Source organism: Lygodium microphyllum, chromosome 7, assembly GCF_053477565.2.
Source record: "Lygodium microphyllum isolate KBCC chromosome 7, Lygodium_microphyllum_v1.1.10, whole genome shotgun sequence".
NCBI classification, from domain to species: domain Eukaryota; kingdom Viridiplantae; phylum Streptophyta; class Polypodiopsida; order Schizaeales; family Lygodiaceae; genus Lygodium; species Lygodium microphyllum.
Genome location: NC_141141.1, coordinates 106,878,064 through 106,903,335, shown reverse-complemented (window position 1 = coordinate 106,903,335; position 25,272 = coordinate 106,878,064). Strand labels below are relative to the sequence as shown.

Sequence of the window (25,272 nt, the reverse complement as noted above, 5' to 3'; positions counted from 1 at the left end):
ATCGCAATGTGTTGATATCGTTTCGTACAGCCAGGAGGATTTTCAGGATCCCTCATGGATACTGTGATTTATGGGGACAACTTTTGATGGTGCTCCAGAGCAGACAACCCTTTCTTGCCCTTGCTTCTGATCGTCCCTGGCAGGACTAGGACCTTGCAGGCCGGCTGAATTTGGAAAAGGCCTCAACTAACCAGGTGTATCATCTTTTGATTAAAGATCATTAATGGCTGGTTACTAAAGCTGATACTGTATGGGGATTGCGTAAATCTCAGTCATGGTGGAAGGTAACTGTGATGGAGGGCTGGTTGAACAAGACACCTTTCAAATGCAAGGTCTTTCTTTGGAGGGTGATGATTAGTGGTCTTCCTCTTGCTTCAGCCCTTTCCAAGCGTCGAATCTTCAATGGCAATTGTTTCTTTTGCACCGACAGTGTGGAATCGGCCCGTCATTGCTTAATTTCTTGCCCTCTCGCTAAGAAAATCTAGTCACTCTTGTCAGCGGTTTGGCAAGTAGTGGTTGGCTTCTCTCTAAGCCCTTTTGATTGGGTTTTTGCGCGCCCCAAATACCCCACACTGGCACAGTCGCATATGAAGATCTTGTTTCACTTTCTTAGATACTGGGGCTGTTGGCACAATTGGACCATTCGGAATGCTTTTCTTTTTGATTCAGCCTCTAATGTTCAGGAACATATTGCTAGGCTTAAAGGTCTCTTGCATTGGCAGATAGATCTCATTCGGTACTCTGACTTATTCCCTCGGGAGGACTTACTTCCCTGGCATATGGCAATTTCTTCTGCGTCTTTGCCATGACTTTGGTAACTCTTTTTTCGTTTAGTACTTTATAAATATGACATCCATTACAAAAAAAGAAAAGATGGAGGATCCATGTCGTAGCATGTTGGAAGCAAAAGTGGAGTGCAATTTGAGGTTTTGGAATGAAGAAGAGAGAAAATCAAGGTGTGGGTTGGAAGAGGGTGAGATGAGAGAGACTTGAGAAGAGTGGTTCACATGCTCAAATGAGACAGAAGTTGTAGATATGCCTTGTAAAGGATGTGCGCTTCGGGAGCCTCCTCTATTGAAGCATACATACTAAAAATCTTCCAGATCCTACACATACCAAAAGGAGAAATAGGAGAGAGTTTGGATTCATACAACCCAAAGAGATTATACAAACTTGACACTAGGCTTGGCTGAGATGAAGATAGGTTGCCAGTCGTCCGAGACGTTGTATGTCCTCCATGATCGGAGAGGTGATCAATCTCACAAACCGGTTCAGATGTAGTAGCAAAGCTAGTAGGAGGGGTGTAAACTTGACTATATGTGATGCACAAGTCTTCTTTAAAGTCCTCCTTTGTCATGCGATTAAAATCTAGAACAAGAGAAGAAAAAGAAGGTGAAGGTGGGGTGTCATCTTTCTCGCCGAGTCCATAATGCCTCCTCAGGGCCTCCAATGATAGAGAAGCGTGATAAAACATCGTAGGGTCCCAAGAAGAAAGTATCTAAGACATTATGAATAAGTTTCATGTTGTTTGTGTATCTCACACAATACCAAGTCTCCACAATGTCTGCAAGATATTCTCTGATACCATGTAAAGATATGCTAGGATTTGCATTAAGGAAACATAGAAAGTACAGCCATGACTGAAACACGAAGATTCAGATAGTGATGTGTAAAACTCAAAAAACCCTAAACGCAAAACACAAAATGCAAATTCACAAACACAAACAAAGAAGAAAGAGAACTTTGAAGTGAATAAATCAATGCTGTAAATGAAGGAAAGAATGTACAAGATGCTCAAGGGCAGAGCTGTCTAACAGCCAATGGCTCTCGTGGGAGGGGGTTGAGGGAGATATCAATGTGTGTCATCCATCGGAGACAAATCCCAAGTGCAGTAACCACCAATTGAAGAAAAGTGCTGAAGACACAAAAATGACTTGATGAAGATGATGGCAACTGATTGCTGGCAGCAATGGGAGGCTAGGTGACAACTATAGACTACATAGCAATAGTCTCATTGGGGGCTGGACTGCCAATGGAAGAGGGCTGACGGGGCTGAAACCTACAAGACAAGGATGGGGATGAATGGTAAACAGCTTTGTCTATTTATAGATGTAGAAGGATCTTCCCAAATTAGGGTTTTGCATGTGAGACACAGAAACTCTCTAGAACCGCTCCCCATTCAATGAAACTTTTGGTAATTTATGTGTTTTGGGGCTGGTTTAAAGAGCTAATCAATGGGTGATGAATTTCTAGCTCAAGAGTATATTGCTTTTTATGAATGAAAATCAATGTAGTAGCATCATAAAGCTTTAATCTATGACAATCCATCTTGTTACCAACTACATGACCACAAATCAACCATGCTATAAGGTCAAATATACTACCAAGTGAAATTGTGCTACCTGATATTCAATTTAACTCATGTATATAACCACTAATTGAAGTGTGCTACAACAAATCAACTATATATCCATAAATTGTGAGACTTTACTTGGAGGGCAGGAGTGCAGTTGGTAGGTCCTGAGTCAGGGAGAGGGTGGGAGTATGGGTGGCAGCCAAGCAGGAGTGGCAGGGAAGAATAGCAGGGCTGTGACCAGTCAGTAGAGGCTCATATTGTTAGCTAGTTGTCAGGACGTCCCATCAAAGGTCCTAGTAGTATGGTAGAGATAGTGATAGAGCAAATCCCTTTGGAGTTGACGACAGATACGACCACTTATCAGACTTAGAAATGTCTTTTCTTCGAGGGGACATCCTTCTTGAAGTCGTTGCAACTAGCAGGCATGGAATATTCACTTTCACGGTGAAGGATGACGTCCACCTTCAAAGAGAGGACTTGGATTAGACAAAGTTCATCGGCTGCTCTAGATAGAGGATCAGAGCAATGGCACATTGTGAGAGGAGACGGTACATTGACTTAGACCTTGTCACTTGCTTGATTAATGTATCAAGACAGTGGGCTTATCTAAGGAGGCCCCTACAAAGATTATAGTGCAATACAGGAGAGTGGGTTTGGAGAGACCCATTCCTTGACAGGCCATGCAATGTAGCTGCCTTTAGCTACACCACCTCATTGCCATCCCTCACAAGCATATGTATGGTATCTCAGATCCCTTATTGTCAGATTTTTGGAGGAGGCCAAATGATAGCTTTATACCAATGAAGATTAATTTCTTCCTATGGCTAGTAGCTGATGGGAGTTTGGCAATTTATACATGGATTGGTTATGGTAGGGCTCCAGTGGCATGCACAAGACGTGGAGAGTTAGAGCAGACTCATAGGGCTGATCATGAGATTGTCCCAGAGCTCAAGAGATGTGGAGGAGAGCCCTTAGGATGTCCTCTCATGGCAGAACTATGGTTGCGACTTGGGGGACAATATCTTGAGTCACAAACAGAGGCCCAGCATGCTGATATGAGGATTTTCAGGGGAGGCACTCTTTTCTAATCATTGGCCAGCATTTATGCAGGATCCCACTCCAGATTACTCGTAGGCACAGCACACTTAGGGACACTATCATAGATGGGAGCTGATTGCTAGCATCATTGCTTGGTTAATGCAGACTGTAAGTTGTAGCCATCTTCTTGACCTTCAGGATGGTTCCACTGCAAAGAATCTTTGTACAATTTGAGCAGAGATCATCCTTACTCTCCACCAGAGATGGGAGAGGCTGCAGGATAGTTCTGAGAGGATAATGAGGAGGAGAGATGCTTTCATGCAGACATGGGATTTTGGAATGCCTTCCACTTAACCCCTCATATGATCTAGCACTACAGCCCACCAGATTGATTGCTTATGTAACCAGTGTATTTAGGATGTACTCAATTGCAATTTACAGGGCCTTCTTTGTACTTCGTCTTTTTACCTTAAGGTGATTTTTCTCCAATGTATTATTCATGGATCTCTCTTTTCTCTGGAAAAAAAAAAAACTTTGCTATTCATATCGCAAGAAGCCTCTAATATGGTGAAGAATGTCTTTGCGGGTCTGCTTAGTTGATTTTTGGATCTGGACTCCTTAAACAATACATCATTCAATTTACATTTTTCAGGTCTCATCACTTGAAACCTGCTCATTACAACTCCCATCTGACCCGAAAATGTATGACACAGAAGTCACATTAGCTATATCTGTGGTGGTGATTGGACAGTGGTCATCGAACACAGTTTCCATCCTTAGGTTGCCTGACTTGGTATGTGCTTTTGGATTACACCTACTTATGTACAAACTTTATTTGTCATTCTATTGTTGTAATATCCACATTGAACACTAATAGCAGGCTCAATGTACAGACACTAATAGCATCACATATTGAAATTTCATGGCTTACTTATTGGCATCAATGCTCATATGACAATTTCAGACTTCTTTTCAGTAGCCAAACCCATCATGGGGTTCCAAATGTATGAGATACTAACTGTTGGTGATTGGACATTGGTACCAGACCTTTATTTTGCTTATCACTACTGTATTTTGGTTACTGTTATGATCTCCTGGATTGAGTTACGGGCTTCGGTGGCTTTCAATTGTGTCAGCCAGGAGTCAGGTGGGCCTCCCAGACTATAAGAGCACCAGACCAAAGCTCCATCAGAGACAATTGCACAGGTTTGGAAAGGGATCATCTATACCCTTGGAGGTAGATGGAATAGACTCCAGTAAGATTCTGAGAGCATGCAGAGGAGATGGGAGGCTCTTTAAGCTGCCTAGGATCAAGCCTCCTGACTGAGCCTATTTTACATGTCTTTCTCTCTTGAGAATGATCAGCCTGAGAGACTGTCCTTGCTTGATACTTTCTATATTGGCATATTGCATGTTTTGATTGGGTTTGGTTATATTCTGTTTACTTTGGTTTGTAGCTGAAGTAGATGCAATAGAAGCTTTTTTTCTTCAGAAAAAGAATGTGTCAATACATGCTTGGAAACTAATAAAAGAACTGCAGATATTGAAGCAATTATTGTGGACCACATCAATAATTCAAAAGGCTTTTCTTTATAATGTGCATACCATTCCATACTTCATTGTGGTAGCAAGTTTTACTTTTTCAACCTATGAAATTTCTCAGGCATAGCTTAGGTATAGTTGAATAACCACTAAATCCTTGCTCTTCCTCACAAACACAGGAGGTTCTAGCAACTGTTGACTGTGATTCTGCAGCACCTGTGCGATCTTCCAACCTAGTGGAGCTTCGAGGCACACATTATCTTTTTGTGGGCATGGCCAATGGCGATTTGCTATACTTTACATTACAAATCTTTCAGTATACTGACGCAGATCAAGGAAGAAGCCAAACGAATGATGATTATGAATTACAACTTAATGATTCAGCTAAAGAGAAGGAAACATGCACACATTTTCTGTCTTCAAAGTCTGCATTTCCATTACAAAGGGATTTTGTTTTCACCCACAACACAAACAAATTTATTCTGCAGACCTTGAACAAAAGCTGCTTGAGAGTTGGTTCCAGTGAGGTGTCATTTCTGGTAGGGAACTTTTCTGGGATGCACAAGCCAAGCTTCATGTCCAAGTCTGTGCTCATACAGACAGCTGAAAATGCAGTTCTTTTAGTAAAAAACAGTTATGAACTTAAAGCTTATGGAGTGCATGGAGAAACTAGCCTGATGACATCAACTGCAAGGTCTTACATTAGTAGATGTAGCTTGCAGCAGGACACGTAACATCTTACCATTTGTTTTCTAACTTTTCCCTCTTTTGTACCTGCTCCGAAAACAGAATTCATACAGAGGCATACCCACATTCTTTGATCTCTGTCTCTAGAAGTGGGCAGCTGCTGATTTTTCATTTAGTTGACCTGCCAAATCTATGGTATGTCTAGGCAAATCTCACCCACTAATTTTTTCTTGATGTTGACTTGAATGATAAGACCATCTTTGTGGCATACAGCTGGGATAAATTGCACCTTGGCGGTACTCCATGTCATCTAGTCTATCATGAACAGAGTCACTGTGCTGTAGTTTCATGCCTGGTAAGCCCCAACTTTGTAAAGAAATATCTCACTTTGGTCTTCAGTCTCATTAATTTGGCATACCCATCTAATGTGCTGCAGGAGATTCAATCTTCAAAGGTAGTCTTTGTACACATGAAGTCATTGTGCAAAGTAAGCCAGTTGCAATATGTTTCCAAATAGTATTTGATGCTTTTTAGATAGTTTTTGAATTTGTGCGATTACTTATACAAGGTCCTCTGCATGGAGATTGGAGGATTCTATCGACCAAGTTTTATGGGAGCTGTAGACCTTCCTTGTCTAGAAGATGTTGGTATCACTGAAGCTTCACATTATTGTTAAAGATGTTGATTATGTACCACATTACCCATTTATCATCTTCCATGACCAAGCTACTTTTTCTCAGTACTCTCTTCCAACCTGATGTACAGATAGGAGTGATAAAGCAGTATCTACTTCTTGGATCATATCTCCATGATAATGCACTAGGAACATTGGCTATTTTGGACTTCCAAACATTTAGTCCTGGTATGCTATCATGCCTTTAGCTTCCTTCAAGAGCAATTTGTTGCAGAAAACATTGTGTAGATGCAGTTGAAATCAAGGAAAAAAAAGACATTTGAAAATTACTGCATGCAATAATAGGTTGTTACAAAGAAGTAGCAAAGATGTATATGTGATCTTTGAATCACTTTATACTGTGTACAGGAAAGCAACAAATGCAATATGAGCTCCATCTTTTAACAAGACTGGATACAGAAATCCCATGTCATTGTTTTTGTGTATTCTCTGCAGCCGAACATGGTAGTCAAGGCACTATTTTAAACAGGTATCCTTAAGATTTTGTCTTTGTTTTAACACTGCACCAGAAAGCCCATTAACATTTGAATATTGTTCTTTTAACACTTCAACTGCTGCACCAGAAAGACCATAAGCACAAAGATCAAAGAAGTAGACAGGTACAATTGATGAAGTCACATTTGTTACACGGTACAGCTGTCATATGTATGTACAAACATTTTGGTAACCACAGTACAGATGTAAACTTCTCCTTATTTTCTTCAATCTTGGTACATGGAATAACTGGGCCTTTGGAGTTTTCCCAGTTGAGGTCTTCTTGGAGAGATAATTCTCACACCAAATTGAATTCAGTATGCCTTGAGGCTGGACTTCAAGCTGTTGGGCCTGCACATACTAAGAGACCTTAATGTTCTGAACCTTCTAAATGCCATGAAGCATCTGTCTTTGTGACTGAGCCAGTAGTTGTAGAAAGGGAATCACTCCCCCTTTGTAGAAGCAATCTGCGAAGAGAACCTGCCCCAAGATAAGCGCATCCTCTCTCAGATGGTGTCCCTTTGTCCTAAATAACTGGTTGAAGAGAAGAGGGTGCTTCATCTTCTCTTCAGAGGTAGCTGGAGCAATCTGGTGAAGCTATGCAAACACTAATCTCCCAACCCAGATAATGGCAAAAGCAAAGCCAACCTCAAAACGCTTCCTGAGCCCTACAGCTTGAATTTGCTAAAAAATCTACTGAATGCAAGGATGCCATGGTCTTCCATCCATAGAAACAATAGTTTGCAGTCTCCACAACAGTAACTTCTTCCATGACTCCTCACCTGGAAGGACCCTCTTAATCGGCTGGAGTGGCAGCCCTTGAGGCATCTTCTCTGGCCCGTAGACTAGTTGGAGTCCCCCCAATTCGCATTCTGAGGATTCCATCTAGATATTTCTCACTGGTATCCTAGCTAAGTCTCCTAAGGCTACCTCTAGCAAAGGGATGCTTTAGGCTTCAGATCAAGTCACCTGAGCAGATGGAGGCACCATTTGTACCAATCTGCTCAAGGTTGTGTCTTCAATGGCACACTTTGACACATGGGTTGGGGGTAGGTTTACTTACCTAGCTATTCTCATAGACTCCTTGGCCAGTCAGTGCTTTGGCTGCAGAATGGTCGGACATCTAATGGTGGAATGCCCCAGGACATGACAGCATTTTCTCCTTCAGTGATGAGGGAGCTGGCAGAACCTGACCTTGGAGGATGGACGCAGAGCACCAGAGACGGAATAGTGCTGGACAAAGAAGGAGACACCACATAGTGATAGCAAAAGGACACTGATGATGGACAGAGGTAGGGGCAAAGTGCCAAATAGGCTTAAAACAGCAGTGACAGGCAGAGGGACAGTGGAGAGTGCTTAGAGATCTCAAACCAGCAGCCCATGTGGCGCCACCTCAGCCTGCTATGGCCTCGACAAACACTCCTTTAGCCACCTAGGAGCCAGAGATTCCACAGCCCAGTCTGCAGCAAACCCTCAGAGGGAGGCATTGCAGCCTAGCATCTCTAGCATGCCCTGGCCACGAAACTGAGCACAAAGAGGTGATTTTGTTACACATACCTGACACTCCACAGGAGGGGGACATAGAGGCTTCTTAGGAGAGCAAGCAGGAGAGGGACAACTCGGATGCATACTTTGATAATTTTCCCCCCTTACATGTAACAAGAGAAGTAACATAGGGGAAATTTGAGAGGGAGTATGCAAGGAGATAGCAGAGACAGGCATGGACTTGCAGAACCAAGTCAGATTCAAATGTACCCCACGTGGATCCTCTCATGTAATGTACAAGGCTTCAAAGGATGACATTTCAAGCAAGGCTAGAGCCTCAGGACACAGAACCTGCATAGATCATTAGTGGGAGAATCAGTAGATTTATGCTACAGGACAAATCTTGCTAGAAAACAGCTACACTTATCGGGCAGCTGTGGGTGTCACAAAGATACAAGGAGGTGTCTGCATATGCATTGGAGGAGGTACATGGCTGGGGTATTGTGGGTCTAGGGAGTGCCATGTGAGTCTCTGTGAGAGTAGAGGATGTGCTTATTGGTCTTTTAGTCATTTACACCCTGAATGGCCAGCAAGACAGTTTTGGACTACCCTGAATGACCAGCAAGACAAGAGACAGTTTTGGACCACCCTCAGTTGGTGCGTATTCTAGGTCAACCATTGGATTGTAAGGGTCGACTTCATCATGGTGGAAGCCCTGGAGGATAGGGGAGGCAGATACACAAAGACCATTAAAGCAGGTAACCAGGCTGCCTAGGAGGACCTCTTATTTTAGATGAGACAATACAACCCATGATTTATAACAGAGTTTGGTAAATCCACCAGCTCGCCTTAGGTCTCTAGGAGAGGTCAGGTAGTAGGAGGGAGGAATTTCTCCACCATCAATGGATTCTATGTGGATGGTAGACACTTGGATGAGACCCCACAAGAGATCAATTCCTTCTTCAGAGAGGCCATAGGTAGGGCCTTCTAGAGAGGGAGAAGATCACTAGTGTCACTGACTATACTCCAGAGGGAGACGAGATGTTCAGGTTGTAGATGGGTGGGAGAAAGGTTGCATATTGCCAGAGCATAGATTGATACTATGAAGGAAGCTAATTGAAAGTATAGGTTTCATAGGAGAGCTTCCTTTTGGACTCAACGGAGATAGGATTAAGAAAGATTTCTTTCATACTACAGGGCCCAAAAAATCTGGATAGAGCGTACGGAGGCTCAAGAGAGTTGATGGATCTATCACACAAGTCCCCTTGGAGCTGGGGCAGGTGGCTATACAGAGTAGTTATTATATGCCTTTGCTAGGATCCACAACTAGACCCCCCTGCTATGAGAGGAATAGAGAGATGGTACGGCAAAGCACTAAGAGGGTAGTCACAACAGGGTGAGTAGGCATCTGATAGCCCTCTTTACAAAGGAGTTGGAGAGGGCACTTTCGGCATTTCCCTCAGGCAAGGCCCAAGAGAAGATTGACTGAATAAGTCCTCTTAAGCTATTGGCAAGTTCCCAAGAGGAGGGCTGAATAAGTTCTTCTTGAGCTATTGGTATCTTATTACCACAAGCCTCATCACACTTTTCTAGGAGATTATGACATCACGGGATATGCCAGAAAGATGTTTCGATGGATTTTGATTCACCTCATTCCAAGGGGAAATGGGGACCAACTAGAGATCACATAGTGGAGACCGATTACTTTGCATAGAACTTCCTACAAGATCCTAACAAAGGGAATCGATCTCAAACTAGCCCCTCTGATTCTAGATATTATCCATCCCACCTAGATAGGCTTTATCCGAGAGCATATCATCTTGGTTAACATATTCACCTTTTAGGAGTCCATACTCTTGCTCACTCCAGGAGCCAAGACTTCATTGTGTTTCTTGTAGACTTTGAGAGGGGTTCCGACCCTGTGATTTTGGAGTTTTTGGAGGGCACAATATTGAGAATGGGATTCCCTTAGTAGTGGGTTAAGCAAGTCGCAGCTCTTTATTCCTCAGCACATAGCTAGGTTCTAACTTGAGGAGCCAAAGTAGAAAGATTTAGCATCAAGAGATTTGTGAGATAGAGATGTCAACTAGCCCCCTTTTTGTTTCTATTTGTAGCACAGGCCACGAGTGTTTTCTCGACAAACAGATCCTTCGGTATCAAAGGCATCAAGTTACCCATTTCTAAGTTCAAGGAGCTATTTGAGGTGGAGTTTGTAGATTTTGTAAAATATGTGTTGGGGGTTTCCTAAAAACCCTCAGTGTGGCCTGGAAATACAAAACGAAACTGCCTCCATCATATAACAATTTATCTAGATTGGATGAATGTAACTTTAGGGCCTTTGTAGTGGCCATGCAAATATTCTGCAAAGCAGTAGGTACCCTAATTAATTTCCACAAGTATATGGATTTTGGGTATGCGACACCAGGTAGCTGTAATGGAGATCACACAATATTTTCACTTGGGTCCCCTGTGGGGCTGCATTGAAATATCTTGGATTCTAAGTAGGGATCAATACTACTTCAGAAAAGCAGTTAACTCCTCTTTTGTGCATCAGATAGAAGCTCCTTTACTAAAGCTGACAGGCTTTCACTGGTAGGGAGAGTGGCAGTTGCCAACCAGATGATCTTGCAACCATGTGGTATATCACTTCTTGTCAAATGATGCATAGACTAGGTGAAAGGCCTCTCAAGAACTTTATTTGGTAGGAAATGGGAGTCCAGCTTACCAGGAGCCTCACACCAAATTATGCTTGTTTGACACCCTAGTCACACCTACACTACTATATGGAAACAAAGGTATGGGGCTGTAGCTTGTACCACAAGCATCTTAGCCCACTCAATGATCAGACCAGAATAGCGAGAGATTATTTATGATGGTTGGAATAGCATGGAAGGGTCATTGATCATGATGATAGCATGTATGATTAGGAGTAAGCTCTCCACCCCATATCCCATTGTCAAAGCAGAACTGGGGGCAGCACCTATAGTCACATATGCACTCTTCAAGGCGGTGACCTTTTGGCACAAATTATGGGAGCTTTTGCAACATAGATACTCCAAATTGGCATTAACTTCAAAGGGTGAGAAGAACTGTTGGTTTTCTTAGATGGCTACTTGGATGATCATACATAGTTTGAATATTGACCTCCTTCCACCTTTTGACTATAGCCTTGATAGCCCTACAATCTCTCTCAGTCAATCTGAGAGAAACCAAGTGAGCAAAGCTGATATCTTGAGGACTGAGACAATGAGGCCATGGATCCACCCACCACTCCCTCTAGGATTGAGGATGGAGTTCTACCGAAGTCACTTCTTACGTCTCTCTGATGATGGATTCACTATTCGGCCAGCATACATGGACACTCATCTCTCCCACAGCATACAGGGTGATATCAAACAGATTCGTACCTCCGCCCATAGGCTACAAGTGAAGACAAGCAGATGGACAAATACCCCAACAAAGCATAGGACTTGCCAACTTTGTGGTCAAGAGCCTGAGATAGAGGAACACTACATATGCAGATCTAGAGTATACTATGACATATGAGGACGGTACCGTTGCCACTTCCATGATGGTTTTGGACCTCTTTGTCATGTTTTACAGTACGAGCCATATATGCTTAGGTCTTTTCTTCCTAGAGCTCTAGAGGCGCTGCACAACACCACTACAAGACTGGAGGCCATCTCACCTAGAGGGACCCACACAGAGAGTAGTGACAGACTTTTTTCACAAACCAAACCCTACTGATACTTTTAGCCTAGGAGAGGCAGAGCCACCCTGCCAGACACCTTCCATTCCATGTCATAGAGTCACATTGGATAGAGTCATTTCACTTCATTGAGAACAATGACCCTATCTACTAGGTCCACATCTGAGGAGGCCACAACACAGCCGGATGAGAGCAATTATTACGAGACAATGGAGACTCACCACCAAGCATATCAATGGAGTAGTTAGGGATTGCATCATAGCTGAGATCATGTGCAAATCTTGAGATCAGCTACAACCTATAGTCTTCACCACATTTTCTATAAATAGTTTTGTCAGTTTAGATTTTCCTTCCCTTTCTACTGATGGGATAACACAAGACATTGTTCTACTCTAGCATAGTCTCATCCTACAGCTACTCTTAGCATTGTTTCATAAGTCACTTATTTTAATGTTATCTTCACATAACTGGTGAGATGACATTTGACATGCATGTACTCAGAATTTTGTCTCATTGGCCACATTGGGCTTATGTAGATGTTAGTATTTCTCTCTTTCTTCTCTCTCTTTTTTGTAATGGGTAATTATATTGATTATGAAAAAAAAGCACAATATATCAAGATTACAAAGTGCAGATTGGGTCTAGGCCATCATTTATAAACCAAATACAACGGATTCAGTAAGTACAATAAGATGAGAATGCAAAAGGCACCCCAGGACTAGACAAACACAAAGGGTCAATAGCTTTGACAAGATTCAACTGTGTGGGCCTAGGCCTTAGCTGCCAATGTCTCCAATACACTATCTCTAGGGACGGCCCCCAACACTGCAAAGAGTTCTGGTCCTTGTCCATGGGATGATCCACCAAGGCACTCTTGCGATCCAAACATTCGCCGACAAAATGACCCAGTTGACCACAGGAGAGAGAGAGTGGCTAGCAAAAGTACCCCACTTGAGCCAGAACCAAAGAGGCCGCATGGCTATACAATTGAGGCACAACCAGTTGGGTCACTTCCTCGCTATATCCCATAGCATGCACAATCTGTTTCTATGGGCTGTCTTCAGATTGGGGGATACCAACATATGGCCTTTGGCAGCCATTGCATCCTTGAGAAGGGCCCAATAGATAGCCAAGCATTCTCCACTTCCACCCACACTAGAGATTGTTGCTTTAGTAAATATTGGAATTCTGGCAATGGATGCCATGAGACAATATGCAACAACTGTTTCTCAAAGAAGATGGACTGCTTTTGAAGAAGGAAATTGTGGGCTGAAGCTAAGAGAAGGATGATCTCATAAAATCCACGCGGACCGGCAAAGATATCCTCCACCCCATCGATTTGATGAATAGAGGTCTACCAATGGCGGATCTTGGCAAGCACGGGAATCCGACCTATGAACAAGAGAATGATATTGCGCTTATGAAATTTTAAAAAGGAACAAAGGACCTCGAGTCAATACTTCAATATCCAGAACCTCCCCCTCTACACACGCAGGGATAGCTCGATGATTATGCTCAACGTATTCTTCCTTGAGGGAGTTTGCAAACTTGAGCAATTGTTCCCCAGTGCCTTCCCACTCTACTGTGCAATAGATTATTCAGCCCAATCAGTCCAAAGGCAAGCAACTTGCTCATTCTTCAAACTTGGAAACATAGGGATAGATAGAAGCTTGATGCAATAAAGGCAAAGCAAAGGAGACTTCTATTGCCACAACACCTCTTGATCCTTCTCAAGAACCCCTCCGCACTTCTTCATGTTGCCAAGAAAAATCCTAGGATGCGCTTACCACTCGAGCTCCTCCTTTGCCAAGGACCCACCATTCCCCAAAGAGCACCAACAACATAAGCAATCATCCCAATCATCATCATCCACCCACGACCCTCCAACTTAGGTGGCTTTTGATGCAGACGGTAGAATCATCACTCCATGGTATTGCAAATATCCAGGTTCTTCCTCCCACCCAATCGATGTGCCCTCCTCCTCGCGGTTTGGACATCATAGACGTCGTTCCTACAAATCCTACAAAGTGGAAGCCACCTAAGCATATGAGTGAGGTAGAGAATCGCCCACGTTAAGGGCCTTGGAAGTAGCAATAAACACATCGTGAAGATGCTTGCTAGGTATGACAAATGGCTAAACATCAAGGTGGCCAAAAGCCTTCTCATCCGTGCAAGTTACAATGTCTTCTTCTTTAGCTGCATCATCTTCCACTTCCATGTCTGGATTGGGGTCCACAAAAGCGATGGGTCCATAAGAGCCTAATACAATCCCTCCATAAAAAAGCAGTCCCATCAGTTCATTCTCCCTACATCTCCCATAGCCTCCCTTGCCCCAAGGTGCAGGAGGTAAAGTAGGCTTGTGGGGTTCTTGTGGCATGCAATCAAGGACAAACAACAAAAAACAAGCTACGCAAAAGGATCAACACCTAGCCACAAGCAGGGTGGCTTGCACAAACAGGGAAAGTAATAAGGCGGTGGCCCACACAGGTAGAGTGGCAATATTTACATCAAACCATCAAGTCAGCTAAGAAAAAGAGCAAACAAAAATCACCAAGACTCTAACTTGCAAACATCACACAAAAAGGACAGTTGGTGTGGAGCGAACAATATCCAGCCAGGGAATAGCAATGCCCTCTACAAACCCGCAACCAAAGCGCGGGAAGGGAACTGTTGTTTCTAGGAGCGGAAAACATCCCAAGGAGGCACAAGCCTCTCACGTGCATCACAGCACAAAGCAAAATCAGAAGACCTTTTATCTTCTATTGCCGGAGCATGCAAAGATTGAGGTTTCATATAAAACCCCCTACCTCTGCGTTGAAAGGTTTCAGTGATTGGGGGCGGAGGAGGATGGGCAAGAGTGGAGCGAGAATCCTGTTTGGCATTACGACGAACCACAGTGACCCAAGAATCCTCTCTCTCTCTCTCTTTTTTTCATGAAGATAATTGAATTAGATAGTGGATATACCATCACGTCAACATTCTTTTTTGTATCTCTTACTTTCTATTACATCAAACTAGCCGGTTAGCATACTCTGTCTCTCTCACTCTCTTTGTAACTAAATATTTACATGAGGCCTGCAGGCTCTCAAAACAACCAGAACAACCTATTACATGAACAGTACTAATAGATCACACAAAAGGAACAGTTGGAGTAGAGCGAACAATCGCTAGCTAGGGAGCAGCAATATCCGGAAGAACCAAGTCCGCTGGCATCATAGAAGAGATTTGCCATAGCACTAATCCATGCACACAGGCCACATGCCCGTGGATGCCTGATGCTGAATCAAAAATAAAGGCATTTCGAGTACGCCATATATGCCACAGGGTTGTCCTTCTAAGGAAATGGAAAAGGCAGGAATAATCCGAATGCAAAGAAAGACATAGAGGACATATTTCCCATAATCCACGAATGAGTTGGTATGCGGTGCTAAGTCGTTGAGGACCACACTTAGGAAATGAAACTCCAGATTTGTCGCGCAACACGGCAAGAGACAAAGAGGTGAAGCAATGTCTCATCACATGTAGTGCGGAAAACACAATGACCTACAAAGATCTTTTGGGCACGGAGCACATCTCCCGTTGGAAGACCCCCAATGAGCAACCTCCACATGAACACTTTACCTTGATAGGGAACCTTAGACTTCCAAAGCTAGATAAATCTTTCCCGCCACTTCTTTTTGCTATCCCGAAGATGCCATAATTTATTAACTTTCCCAGTGACCCATCTCTTGGCTTCCACCATCTAATGAAACATTTGGTTAGCTGACCTTTTCTCAAAATCATCAAGAAGCACAAACATCTAGTCACGCCATGGATACAATGGTTGTAACACAGGCAAAGGAGAGAACCTCTGAAGACTGTCTTGTATGGATGACTAAATATCACTATATCCATGAGGCACCCTAAAGTACTAACAAATACACATGAAAGAATAAAGATGGGGCTGCCCAAGAATAACACGGTGAAGGACTGTCTCAACCCCAACCGAGCCATCCGATTAAACTTATCTCGCAGTAAATCTTTTTGTGGCCAATCCAACAACCTTGAGGAAGCCAATATTTCTCCTTGCAGCAAATTTTCCTCCTTACGAATATTAGGAGGGCATCAAACTGCAAAATGTAGCATCTCCTGCCAGGATGAAATCAAATGAGAAAGGAGAAAAGAATGGAAGACCTTAATAGGCCTCGTGGAATTAAGCACATGCCACCAGGAAGCATGAATAACCATGCTGCCATGAGAGATGCCTGTCTTTTCCATGAAGAATTTAGCAATATCTGACCAAGGATGTCTTTGAATACATAGACTCTGCAAAAGGGATAGCCTCAAAACAGCCATATGCAAATTAACATCCAACAAAGCTGCACCCCCCATCCTTTTCGAAGTAGTCACATGCTGCCATGAAATCCATACCTGACCCAAATGATTGCCTTTCTTTTTCTAGAGCATGAATTTGATAGGCTGAACCAAATCCAAAAAGGACTTCTTAGTCCAAGGAAGCAATGGCAGAAAGAACGAAATCATACTGATTATAATGCATTGAGCAACTTTTAGTCTGACGTGTAGAGGCCAGCTCTGAGCTTTCCAACACATGAACCTGTCATGAATGTGGGAGCCCATCCAATCCAACAAGGCATGGGGAGCTACCTCCACACCACTCTCGTCTCTCTCTCTCTCTCTCTGTGCCCCAACCTAACTATCTACCCCACCCTTGTCCCTACCCAAACCCCCCTTGCCCTCACTACACCTACACCCACCCCACCCTTGCCAAAACCACGAAAACATTTTGTCCCGTGCCAAGAAGTTTCGTAGGGGAAGGATTGCTTCCATTTGTCACTGGTAGATGACAGTATTGATGATCCCAGGGAGCAATCACCTTGCCTCTATGATCCAAAGCAAGGGATGCCAAAGGATCCCTGGTGTGCTCTCGAGGGCACTCTACCTATGATCTTTGTTGCATGGCCTGCTTTGAACTGGAAGGGTCCATGAACCTGGCAGCTCAAAAGATTTATCCTTTCTATGCACGTATGTACGAGAGGCATCTTGAGTGCCTGACAATGAACCTGTTGGCTGCTGAATTTCAACCTTCTTACCCTTTCTACATTGTTCATCAACCCATCCCGAATCATGTGGGTTTGGAGAAAGCACAGGTTGATTTTGTTGAACCACATCCTTTTGCAGAGGCCATTCCCCAAGAAGCGATGCCTCCGTCATCATTTCAATAACCCCATTACGAGAAATAGTAGCATTCTTTTTGTTTGGACACTCGGCCATGAAATGACCAAGCTTGCCACAAGCGAAACAGTGACCTACAAGGTGCCCCAATTAAGCTTAAACCAAGGTGGATGCATGCCAGCGCAATTAAGCCTGGGCCTTTTCCTCAAGGTGTCCCATAGCATGCATCAATGATTCCTATTGCCTGCCCTCATACTAGGAGGCACCAAGACAGTACCAATCACCACCATTGCATCCATTAACAAGGGCCAATAAACTACAGCGCAGCTTTCTATTTCAACCCACAGTGGACATTCCTGTTTGACCAGATTTTGAAAATCCGCCATTGGTCTCCATGGCACCACATTCACCAACCGTCTATCAAAAAAGAAGGGCAGCCTGCCCAAAAGATCATCTTTGTTTGTGGCCAATGTGAGTATGACCTCATAGGAACCCTTGGGGCCCACAAAAACCTCATCAACGCAATCACACCTGAGAACCAAAGCCAACCACCGTCGATTCCAAGGGATCATTGGGATCCTACCCGTGAAGAAAAGTATGACGCCACGCTCATAAAATGCAAAGAAAGATCAAAGCACTTTTTGTGTATCAACATGTGCATCTGCAATGTCCTGCTCATCACAATTTGGAAGATTACTATGATTGTGTTGAACATATTCTCCAAGTAAAGAGTTAGCAAACTCTAGAAGATGTTCCCAATCCAATTCTAGGGAATCATCGAAAGCATTGGCAGTCTGCACTTACAAACGTGGCAGGGATTCCGAAGGTGCCAAACTACCAACAGTCATCATAGGAGCATCCTCATTATGCTTTGGCGTTCCTCTGTGAGTTGTGCATCAGAGATTGGAGCCACTTCCTCAGCCATCTCCTCTGTGCGTGGTACCATCTCATCCTCACCCTCTGAATCGGGCCCCAAAGCATCAACTACCTAGTCTATAAATGCCATATTGAGCTCAGACATGCTGAGTTTGTGACAACAATCTGCTCCGGTCTAGACTATGAATCTAGACAGCAAAGAATACCTGTGTGTGTGTGTGTGTGTTGTTATCACCTCTACCTAGTGGGTCATCTCCTCTACCACTCTCTCACACTTCTCTTGCAAGGCAAGGCTCCTCCTTGTCATCCTGAAAGGAGGCTAGATGAGGCCTAACAGCCTGTCTCCTCTGGGGCAATCTGCCATTGCAAGGCGGCCTACCATCCTGCAAGCAAAATGCTGCTCTATGAGACCAGCCATAGTTGTCCTGTACGAGAGGTATGATATGGTACGACATGATAAAATGTGTTTCTAAATGGTACCTTAATATTTTATAACATACAATATGATATTAGTACCCAAAAAAAAATTTTACTTGATTATTTTGGACTACAAATGATAGAACACATTTAAAGCCAAAATAGCAACGTCATTAGAGTACATAAGATGAACACAAGGGTAAAAAGCCAAAACCTGTATGACATATGCTACAACTTAGAAGTAGATAGATATGTATAGATGATATATCAATGATCATACAAAGGGGCAGTTTTTTCATACTAAATCTCATGGGTAGATATGGTATAGTACTATATGGATCGTACCCTGTGGATCAGTCTACCACGTAGGGATGCAACTAGGAGGGTAGTGTAGTATGTGGTCTCTAAAGCATATACCCCCATTCACCGAGGGGTTCATGATAGTGTAAGGAAAACAAGTGAGGTGCTTGGGAAAATACCCTAACTTATGAGTACTAAGGGCACATCTCTGCCACCACACCTGCAAAGGTCCTGTCCCTCTAAATGACACATCTAAAAGATTGACCGATATAGGCAATGTGAGGTATGAAGTACTCATCGAAACTACAAAGGTGCATTATGACAATTGTGGCATCACTGAGCATATAATAATCCCTACCTACTATTCACCTAATGAACCCAATGGGAAAACGCTATCTTGAATCATGCCAATGTGCTAAACCTGACCCTAAAACACCCCTTCCCTAGATGGGTTACTTTCAAAACCCTTGCTGGTGTGCCTGTGAGAGCTGCCTGTATCGTGTCCTTGAAGTAGTGCACTGCTGGCCAGTCATCTACCAGTTGGCAGGCCAGAGATGATGCCTCCAAAGCCGTCACGCTATCTCCGATGTCCATCTCTGCATCGAGATCAAACTTGATCTGCAGGAAACCATCGAATGTGGGAACAATGGGGGCTGTAGTGGTGTCCCCTAGGGAACAAGAGGGACCTGGATGCTTTCTCACAAATCAAGTTTTCTCCTTTGTGTTGCCGTTGCTGTTAATTCACTTGTATTTCTTGAGTCTCTGAGCATTGCTTTGCTGGCTGCTTCCTCATGAATTGCATTTTCTCCTTAGTTTTGCTGTTGGTTTGAATTCACCTGTATTGCTTGAGTCTCAGAGCCTTGCTTCTCTTGTGTCATCACCTTGGGGAAAGGAAGAATTGAAGAGGAAATGGTGGAGCGCTGTACGCCATTGAGAGGACTTGAAATAGGGCCACTAGAGGTGAAGGGATGGAAGCCATGGATGACAAGCTGGCAGTGCTAGTGAATGCTGGTGGTGCTGGGGACTAGCAGGGGCAGGTTGGTGATGCGAAGCGGCCAGGCTGAAGGGGAGTTGCAAGAGGCAGAGAGAAGGCAGGTGTGGTGGGCAGGATACCTGTGAGCTGGCGGCAACAGAGCTGAAGGCAGCACAGCTGTAGCTGGCAGGCAGGTGGTAAAAATCAACAAAAATCCAGCTTGTGCGGGTAATGAACTGGGTGTCAGCAAACTCCTGCGCTAAATTAATCTAATGGCTAGTTGGGACATGTATCTAGAAGCAATTATTGCTAACTTTGGGATCATAACGTGTTCTTCTCTTATACCCTTGATGGGAGAGCTTGGGAGCAGAGTTTCTCCACTTTCTTGAAAACCTCTACAGTCTTTAGAAATTTACAATGTTATTTCCCTCAGTAGATGCCTCATTCAAGGTAAAGAGCATTTATTATTATAATTTGAAAGAACATCTTTGTCAACTATGCTCTGTATGACAACAGGCACAAGAAACAAGGCACAAGTACAAAATGGCAGACAATGTTGGCAGTAGGTGGCTTCGGAAAAGTGCATTTGTACTTTCTTATGTTGAAACTTGGTTTGTATCTTTAAGATAAGGAAACTTAAGAGTTGCACTGAAATTCCTCTAACAGACAGTATTTGTATCTTTCTTCACAATTGATGCCGTATGAGAATGCTTCATGATGCAGAAAAGAGCTCTTTGCATTTTGAAATAGAAAGCATTTTGGAATTTGAAAGTCCAGGGAAGAGAAACATTACATCTTTGTCTGCCCTTTCAGATGGAACTTTGCTTGTGAGTAAATTTGATAATTCATACTTTTGTGAAAACCATTCGGTCTTACTTCAGTTGATTTATAATGAAGACTTGAAGTCAAAACAGGTTGTTGAAGAGCTGTATGGTGTAAGCATATTTGAAATGCATGATTTGAGCTCCATTGCTCCTATTGCAGTACAATTATTTAATAATCCGATACAAGCTGCAATGCCAATGTGAGTTCCATCTTTAACATCATTTCAAGTAAAATTTGGCCAACATCCTTCAGGCCTTTTCTACACTGATACTGGTGTTGCAATTCTGTGTGTTAGCAGCTCAGAACATACAATTCTTATGGCAGTGTATTCTGAAGGTTTAAAGGTCATGAAAAGGAATAATGAAGAGGAAGTTGCTTATAAAGTACGGACAGGGGCATCTTAGAACCCATGGTTTTAGTCATTTAAATAAACTAAATGATCAAAATGTATCTTCTTCTATTCTATACAGTTCCCTTTTATATCTCGTTCTGAAGCAGATTGAAAAGATAAGGATGGAAGAAATGAAAGAGAAGGTATTGCTAGAAGAATCTGAACATGAAAGTCCTTCTGGCAATGCACATACAAGGGATCTTCTAGCAAAATTTATGGCTAGAAGCCTTCCAGGCCTTTTTTGTTCTGCAGCTGTGAACATGCCATTTGCAGGTAGAATTGAAATGAGGATAATATTCTCTCTCCATGTGCATGCTATGATACAATGGTTCTGACAAAGGAAATAGTTTAAGCAAAGTGATTATCCAGTCAGTACTTCACGTGATAAGCTGATACTAGAGAGTGGGACTGGCAATGGAGGGCGGCAGGTGGGAAAATCAACTGGCAGAAGCTGGTCGGTTTTCTTACAGATCTTGACTTTAGCACTGATTGGGTAGTTCATTTGGGTTTTAGATGGTTGTGTTGTAAAGAAAATACCCTAACATAGAGGCATAAACAGAAACCGTACGACAAAGCATAGACTGATAAGAGAACACAGTTAGGGTAACTCAGAGACAATGAACACAGTGAATAAATGAAATGATATGACTACTAATATTACGATGCTCATGCAGCAAACACACTATGCAATGAATGAATACTGAACCTCGAACTCATGTATCTCAAGGATCAAGGCAGGGGTAATGAGTTGGAGAGTGTGTCGTACATTGAACGGATCCCGAATTGCAGCAAGGCAGCCTTCGGATGTCGAACACCAACAAACGCAGCAATGTGAGTTGAATATGATGCAGATTGCAGTCTAGAGAGAGTGTGTGCAGAAAACGCAGGCTGTAGAGGGAGGTAGACAGCAAACCTAGGTAGTGTGGAGGCTGGCGACAGCTGAGGGGAGAGAAAACTGTCAGGGCGGCAGCTGGGGCTTGCAAATGCAGTAGTTTGCTGGCGTGGCAGGCTGTACGACAGCAATGCAGATGAGCAGCAGTCAGTCACTGGGCAAAAACAGCAGCAATCAGCGTGTGGAGGGCTGGGAACAGGCACCTGACAGCAGGGAACAGTGATGGACAGCAAGGGCTGAGATGTCCTCCACGAACGGGGTGTGGGCAGCAAGCTGATAACACCTGAAACCTGCAAAAACGAGATTAAGGAAAGAGTGGAGGGTTGGCTGCCAATTTATAGAAAATTAGGGTTCTAGATCCTCTCCCACTCTCTCGATCTGCTCCCCGTTTTAGGGTTTTGGCTAAAATAAGCTTAAAATAAGCATGTTTTGGGGCTGTTTAAGTGGCTAAGTGCATTTCTTAGCTTAATACCCCCTCTCAGGCCCAAAATAGGGCAAGAAAAGTAGTCCAGCCTAAAGTTCGATTTACCCCAAGGCGTCCCACCCCAAAGCAGCCAGGGCATCGGACAAAGGGTGCATGTCGACTGCCCAGTGGCCTACCAAGACTACAGAGGCGATGGTTATCTTACCAAGGGAGCCCAAGTAATCACCCCAGAGAGGCCAGGGCATCGGACCAAGGGTGCTCGGCGGCTACCCAAGGGGCTACCAAGTCCTACAAAGGCAGATGGAATCAACGCACTTGTTTGGTTTTTGGTAGATCTTCTAGGTCCCTCCGGAGTGGAATCCAGTGGTAGGATCCCTAAATCCCTCATGGTCTGCTGGTACCAGCGAGGTAATGGGTCTTGGAAGGGAGCCTAGGAGCTGAAGAAACAACGGAAATATCAGGAGCGGGACGTAGATCAGGCTCAGTAGGCACGATCTCTGATGATGTGGAAGAAGGAAGCGGATCAGAATCCGATGCAAAAAACTGCACAATATTCCTCTCGTAAAAAACAACATCCTGCCTAACGAGCACCTTGTTTATCCGAGAATCGAACAAACGATAGGCTTTCGCTTCAGAGGAATATCCCACAAAAATAAGGAGATCAGCTCGGGGAGTAAGCTTTCCTATCTTATCATCAGGCGTGTGTGTGTACGCACGACACCCGAAGACTCTGAAATGGGAAATAACATGCCGAGAGCCAAAAAATGCCTCATATAGGGTCTTCTGAGGAAAAGCCGCAATCGGGCACTGGTTGAGGATGCACACCGAAGTGATACCATCCTCGACCCAAAGACGCTCAAGAAGCTCTGCTACGAACAACATAGAGCATGCCATTTCGATGACTGTGCGGTTCCTACGCTCTACGACTTCATTCTAAGAGGGGGAGTTGGTAGAGGTGAGCTAGCGAGAAATGCCATGTTTCTATAGAAACTCAAAAAACTCGTGGGAGATAAACTCACCACCGCTATCACTCCTCATGCACCAGACACGACGACCAGTCTGGTTATGAACTAGCAGTACCCAAGCAGAAAAATATGTGAAAGCATTTGACTTATGCTTGAGGAAGTACACCCACATGTATCGAGAATGATTATCCACTATCAAAAAGAAGTACAGCGCGCCGTTCAAATCGGCAATGGATGTCAGCCCGCAAAAATTAACGTGAATCAATCTAAGAGGCTCCTCAGCTCTATTTATAGACTGCTGAGGAAATGGGGTACGGTACTGCTTCTCGAGCTAACAGGCTCTACAAACATCTCGAGCTAGCTTCAGGCATGGAAGGCCCTCAACCAGCTCATGGCCTGACAACTCATAAAGTGAGTCATAACCAACATGCCCTAAGTGGAAATGCCAAAGACGCTCATTGTGCGTAGACTCCCGAGATGTGGCTAAGGCTTGGAAGTTATGGAATACGGAGCCCTCACAAGTCGGCTCGGTGAGAAAGCGAGTCATGTGATATAGGCCATTAGATTGTGTCTCACCGCGAGCATTCACCAAACCAGTCTGAGAGTCAAGGACCTCGACTATGGTCGCTGTAAAGAGAACTGCTCACCCCAACCGGCAAAGCTGCTGAACTGATAACAAGTTCACCCCAAGCTGAGGGACATGATATACATTGTCCAGTGAAGCCAGATCCGGACCCTTGTCAGTGGCAAAACTTATGCAACCTTGAGCCTGAATCTTGACCGAGGAGTTGTTTCCTACATGGACCCGCCCGGCTGCAGGGGCTCAGGTACGGAAATTGTTCTCTGTAGGAGTCATGTGATGTGTAGCTCCACTGTCCACAACCCAAACTAGAGTTGAAGTGCTCGGCTGTGACGAGTGGGCCTTCGCAGTAACCTCGTCAGGAGGCAACTCACAGATGTGGACGAGACTCGCATCGGATATCTCTACGGAGACGATATGGGCCTCTGCAGACTAGTCATACAAGCCCTCTGCAGTTGAGAACGTTGTCGACTGAGATGGTTGTGCGGTGGTAGTGTGAGTTTGACATTTAAACTGTCCCTTGCTATCACCCTGCCTCCCCTGCTGGGGGTTGCCCGGCTGTGGGGCGGGGGTCTGAGACTTAGGTTTTGGTGTTGTGCCTCGTGCCTTTGATCGACACTCATCATCAAAATGGCCAGCCTTTTGACAATGTTGACAATACCTATTCTTTTTAGGTATATTCTGCTACCCTGGTTTAAGTTGTGACTGGGAGTTTCCTTGAGAATCCCCAGATTGATTTAGCTTTTGATTTTGATTTTGATTTTGAGTGGAGGTTTGGTTTGGTTTGCCCTTTCCTTTTTTCCCTTTCAGAGAATGAGCAAGAAGAGCCTTCTTTGAAGAGGAATTCATATGAAACTGATTAAACAACTGTACGTAACGCAACAACTAACACTCAAATTCATAGAATGTAGGCATGGTAGGCTTTGAAACTATTCCTTCCACAAAATTGAAGTATTTCTTGGGGAGTTTATTGAGGAACAATGTGACCTCATTGTTAGAGGACTTGGGAGTCCCCGTAGTGGAGAATTCAGCGAGGAGACGCCGATACTTAGCCAACTTGACTTTCAAGTCATCCCAGTTAATGATTTTGAAAAGTTGAAGCTCATGGTCAAGATTAATACGATGGGACCTATCCCAAGCCGCGTAGCGGTCAGTCAAGTGTGCCCATCGCTCTGACGCTAAGTGAAAATGCTGAATCTGAGAATGAAACTCAGGCAATAAGCCCTGCATCAGCTCGACAATAGCGGAGGCATTCCTAGCCTTCCATGAGTGAATGACCTCGTATGGAACAAATGCAGGATCGGGTTGGGGTTCCAACCCTTGCATAAGATCCCATAGGTTTTATGAGTCAAGGACATGTCTCATCAAATTTGACCAAATAGTAAAATTTGACCCGTTAAAACGAGTCTTGTCATTAAATGCATTCTTGGCAGAAGATGAGCTAGAACCATGAGGTGTCAACTAGGTGGTGT

The 25,272-nt window shown here is 43.9% G+C and overlaps 1 protein-coding gene across 7 annotated transcripts in view; it reads left to right on the top strand.

Moving 5' to 3' along the window:
• Positions 1 to 25,272, top strand: part of LOC148033798 (uncharacterized) — a 214,061-nt gene that overhangs the window by 174,526 nt on the left and 14,263 nt on the right. For 2 of the 7 annotated variants that reach the window (XM_087681789.1, XM_087681792.1), the window contains 13 exons: positions 4,047 to 4,187; positions 5,116 to 5,630; positions 5,726 to 5,818; positions 5,897 to 5,978; positions 6,060 to 6,110; positions 6,192 to 6,266; positions 6,389 to 6,485; positions 6,666 to 6,786; positions 20,240 to 20,334; positions 20,447 to 20,550; positions 20,638 to 20,747; positions 20,844 to 20,931; positions 21,047 to 21,212. In XM_087681789.1, coding sequence (XP_087537915.1) covers positions 4,047 to 4,187; positions 5,116 to 5,630; positions 5,726 to 5,818; positions 5,897 to 5,978; positions 6,060 to 6,110; positions 6,192 to 6,266; positions 6,389 to 6,485; positions 6,666 to 6,786; positions 20,240 to 20,334; positions 20,447 to 20,550; positions 20,638 to 20,747; positions 20,844 to 20,931; positions 21,047 to 21,212 — 1,738 coding nt within the window. Of the gene's footprint in view, positions 1 to 4,046; positions 4,188 to 5,115; positions 5,631 to 5,725; positions 5,819 to 5,896; positions 5,979 to 6,059; positions 6,111 to 6,191; positions 6,267 to 6,388; positions 6,486 to 6,665; positions 6,787 to 20,239; positions 20,335 to 20,446; positions 20,551 to 20,637; positions 20,748 to 20,843; positions 20,932 to 21,046; positions 21,213 to 25,272 lie in introns of those variants that run through there. The other 5 variants (XM_087681790.1, XM_087681791.1, XR_015691376.1 and 2 more) reach the window with 5 other exon arrangements.